At 38.7% G+C, this 4450-nt stretch overlaps 1 protein-coding gene across 1 annotated transcript; it reads left to right on the top strand.

Annotated features, from left to right (window-relative positions):
• Nucleotides 1-1294: 1294 nt before the first annotated feature.
• Nucleotides 1295-2248, top strand: LOC129018069 (olfactory receptor 1D2). The gene has a single exon (XM_054459255.1). It carries the CDS (start codon nucleotides 1310-1312, stop codon nucleotides 2246-2248), a length of 939 nt encoding a protein of 312 aa, XP_054315230.1. The 5' UTR covers nucleotides 1295-1309.
• The last annotated feature ends 2202 nt before the right edge of the window (nucleotides 2249-4450 follow it).

Raw genomic sequence — 4450 nt, 5'->3', positions numbered from 1 at the left:
TAATCTTTAGTATGTTTTAAATGTTTGATAAGATACAAAATATTGTTCGAACTAGTCCTCCAAAATTAATTACACAGTTATCTCAATGTGCCATTTCTTGAATAATGCAGACTACTTGCTAATATAGAGTGTACCCATGCAGAATTTACCGGCTAATATACAGTGCACCCATATTAATCTACCAAATTCCACGTTTTTGTGCCTATCTGTGAAGTTTCTACTGACCTGTTCATTCCAACATTACTATCATATTGCTTTAGAATTCTTAATATTTGATGTGCAAGCATCACCCTGTTACTCTTTTATTCAACGTTTTTCTAGCTTATCTACATGTTTATATTTAGATGAAATTTAAACCAGTTTCATTTCTCAAAAACCCTGTTATAATTTTGATATCCAGTAAACTTTCAATTAATTCAAAAGAATATATAGCTTGGTGACATTTCTCTTCATATTAGAAACCTTGATATGTTTATCAATTTATTTAATTTTCACTTTATCCCTCACTGGAGAATTTGAAGGTTTTGCCTGATTCTTGTTAACATCTCAGTGCCATGATTTATTTGTTGATAGTGGGGATGAGATAGTTTTGCATTATAATATCTTTCCTGATTCTCGTTAAATATAACAATAATAGGCAACATTTCTGAGTGCTAATTGCATACCAACTCCTTGTGTTAAGCACTTTATTACTTAATTTTGCCCCACCCCATAACTCATGTTTCGCATGAAGAAACTGAGTCTTAAAGAACTCTGGTACCCTACCTGAGGTTTCACAGCAAATAAGTGGCAGTGCTTGCTATCTTACTGGCAGGTAAAGACTTGATTTCAAGTATTCTAAACTCTATTTCTAGTAGTCTTTCGGTTGATAGTCCCACTTTTTTCAGATAGATCATCATATCAACAAATAATAATTGTTCCTACTCTTTTCAAATACTTTTATTTTCTTCCTTTTATTTCTGAACTATTTATACTGCAAATATCTGTATTAATTATTTTAACACATATACGTATCATAACATACTAATACTAAACACTTCAAGAATAGTGTAAGATTACAGGATTGAAAATAAGAATTACACATTATTCCTTTAACATTGAGTTTCCCAGCTTTGAAATAGCTGAAATAATTACATTGCATAAAAACTTTGTTATATTTTCCACTTTCTTATTTTCAAAAATTATAAAATTGGGTGTAAGACATTCTTAATTCTAAGGAAATGTTGATTTTGCTTATCTTCATGTTTTTATTCAATTAAAGACTTTTGGTAAACATTTGTTGGTGTTAATGTTGCAGACAGTTGGGGAAATGGATGGAGGCAACCAGAGTGAAGGTTCAGAGTTCCTTCTCCTGGGGATGTCAGAGAGTCCAGAGCAGCAGCGGATCCTGTTTTGGATGTTCCTGTCCATGTACCTGGTCACGGTGCTGGGAAATGTGCTCATCATCCTGGCCATCAGCTCTGATTCCCGCCTGCACACCCCCATGTACTTCTTCCTGGCCAACCTCTCCTTCACTGACCTCTTCTTTGTCACCAACACAATCCCCAAGATGCTGGTGAACCTCCAGTCCCAGGACAAAGCCATCTCCTATGCAGGGTGTCTGACGCAGCTCTACTTCCTGCTCTCCTTGGTGACCCTGGACAACCTCATCCTGGCCGTGATGGCGTATGATCGCTATGTGGCCATCTGCTGCCCCCTCCACTATGTCACAGCCATGAGCCCTCGGCTCTGTATCTTGCTCCTCTCCTTGTGTTGGGTGTTCTCTGTCCTCTATGGCCTCATCCATACCCTCCTCATGACCAGGGTGACCTTCTGTGGGTCTCGAAAGATCCACTACCTCTTCTGCGAGATGTACATTCTGCTGAGGCTGGCATGTTCCAACGTTCAGATTAATCACACAGTGCTGATTGCCACAGGCTGCTTCATCTTCCTCATTCCCTTTGGATTCATGATCATTTCCTATGTGTTGATTGTCAGAGCCATCCTCAGAATACCCTCAGTCTCTAAGAAATACAAAGCCTTCTCCACCTGTGCCTCCCATTTGGGTGTGGTCTCCCTCTTCTATGGGACACTTTGTATGGTATACCTAAAGCCCCTCCATACCTACTCCGTGAAGGACTCAGTAGGCACAGTGATGTATGCTGTGGTGACACCCATGATGAATCCCTTCATCTACAGCCTGCGGAACAAGGACATGCATGGGGCTCTGGGAAGACTCCTAGATAAACACTTTCAGAGGCTGACATGAGGGCAATTTGGAAAGACAGCATTAAAGTGGAGACTAGGAATATCCTTCACCCTATGTAAGGGATTGTCCTGTGTGTTATACAGAAGTGATTGGGACATAGCAATATGTGGTGATAAAAAAGACATATTTGTAAGCTGGTGTCCCCCAGGTCTCATCAGCCTTGGCCGTAAAGAAGGTCACACTAACACCAACACTAGAATGTTGCAGGGTCAAATTCTTCAATGTACTTGACTACAGGGCCACATTCTTGGTCTTATCTGACTATATCCAGTTTAAACCTAGAAGTGTCTCTCATCTAGCACACATCCAAAATACAGAAAGTAAATAGTAGCTGATAAGAAAATTAGTCACTTGATTGTGGTGGTTTGAAAGAGATTGCAATCATACATATTTGTATCAGGTGAACCAGCACATGATATAGACCTTGACAGGTGGTGTTCAATTCATTTGACATTCATCAACTCATTCTATTCATAATGACAGTCTACAGAGGCCTCAAACTGGGTTACAAACATGAGGTCGTAATCTACTGGGGGAGGTACATAAATTTACATTAAACATAAATGGACCTAACTCATCAATTAAAAAGTAATGTTCGACATACTGATTAAAAAATAAAATATAGATAGATGTATTTAAAGAGACATGATGAAAGCACAGGAATATATAAAGAAAGACATATTTGGAAAATACTAAATATTTTAAGTGAAATATTGCTGCAATGACATCCGGTAAAAGATATTTCAAAACGGAGGTGAAAGGAGTGATGTCAACAAGATGGTGGAATAGACAGTTATATCTCTCATCCACCAACATACAGACTAATTTATCAACCATCCACAGATGAAAATACCTTTGTGAGAGCTCCAGAATCCAAGTGAAAGTTTATAGCACCCTGGTAGTACACAGAAGTAGAAAAAACTCTGTCGCATTACCTGAATCACCCCTCACCCAAGCCAGCACAGAGTAGCACACAGAGAGATCCCCTCATCTCATGAGTTCTTCCATAAGTAAAAAAGAAAATAAAACATACGTACAACTTTCCCTGCCTTTCAGGATGCTAACCAAGAGGACCACTTCTGTCATACCTCACCAAGAATACTGAGGCAATTCACATGGCCAGACCCCTCTGAGTAGCTAAGAACAAGAAAAAAAAAAATAGGAAAATGGTTGGGAGCTCTTAATAGTCAGTGTGTGTATTTTAACAACTGGGGCCTTGCACCCTACAGTGGGCCTGAGCATGGTGCCCAGAAGCTGGCCCATCCACCCACATCCCCAAGCACTAGGCCTGCCTGTCCATAGACCCTGCCAACTGGCCAGCCCAGAATATTTGGCTAAGCTGACTGGTGGAAGAACAGTTCCTATCTAATTGGACTTTCCCTATCAAAACCAGCCTGTAAAGACTAAAAGAGATGACTGCTTCTTCAAATGTGCAAACACAAATGTGAAGCTACAGGAAACACAAGGAATCAAGGAAACATAGCAAAGCCAAAGGAACAAAATAAATCTTCAGTAACCATCAAAGAAATGGAGAAATATGAACTGCCTGACAAAGAATTCAAGTGATCATTTGAAGAAACATGGTGACCCACACAAAAACACAGGTAAACTACTAAACAAAATCAGGAAATCAATACATAAATAAAATGTAAATTTCAACAAACAGAAACCACAAAAAAAATAGTAATTCTGGAGCTGAATAATACAATGACTAAACTTTAAAAAACTCAAAAGAGCTTCAGCAGCAGATATGAAGAAACAGAAGAAAGAATTCGCTACTCAGAAACAGGTCATATGTTCACTGTGATGGTAGTTTCTTTTGCTGTGCAAAAGCTCTTTAGTTTAATTAGATCCCATTTGTCAATTTTGGCTTTTGTTGCCATTGCTTTTGGTGTTTTAGACATGAAGTGCTTGCCCATGCCTATGTCCTGAATGGTAATGCCTAGGTTTTCTTCTAGGGTTTTTATGGTTTTAGGTCTAACGTTTAAGTCTTTAATCCATCTTGAATGAATTTTTGTATAAGGTGTAAGGAAGGGATCCAGTTTCAGAATAGGCAACCTACAAAATGGGAGAAAATTTTTGCAACCTACTCATCTGACAAAGGGCTAATATCCAGAATCTACAATGAACTCCAACAAATTTACAAGAAGAAAACAAACAACCCCATCAAAAAGTGGGCGAAGGATACGAACAGACACTCCT

The sequence above is a fragment of the Pongo pygmaeus genome, chromosome 19 (assembly GCF_028885625.2).
Source record: "Pongo pygmaeus isolate AG05252 chromosome 19, NHGRI_mPonPyg2-v2.0_pri, whole genome shotgun sequence".
NCBI lineage: Eukaryota > Metazoa > Chordata > Mammalia > Primates > Hominidae > Pongo > Pongo pygmaeus.
This window is presented reverse-complemented; position numbering and strand designations above follow the sequence as displayed.

Excerpts from the sequence above, each read along its gene's own strand:
- LOC129018069 (XM_054459255.1), top strand. The coding sequence starts at position 1,310 with ATGGATGGAGGCAACCAGAGTGAAGGTTCAGAGTTCCTTCTCCTGGGG.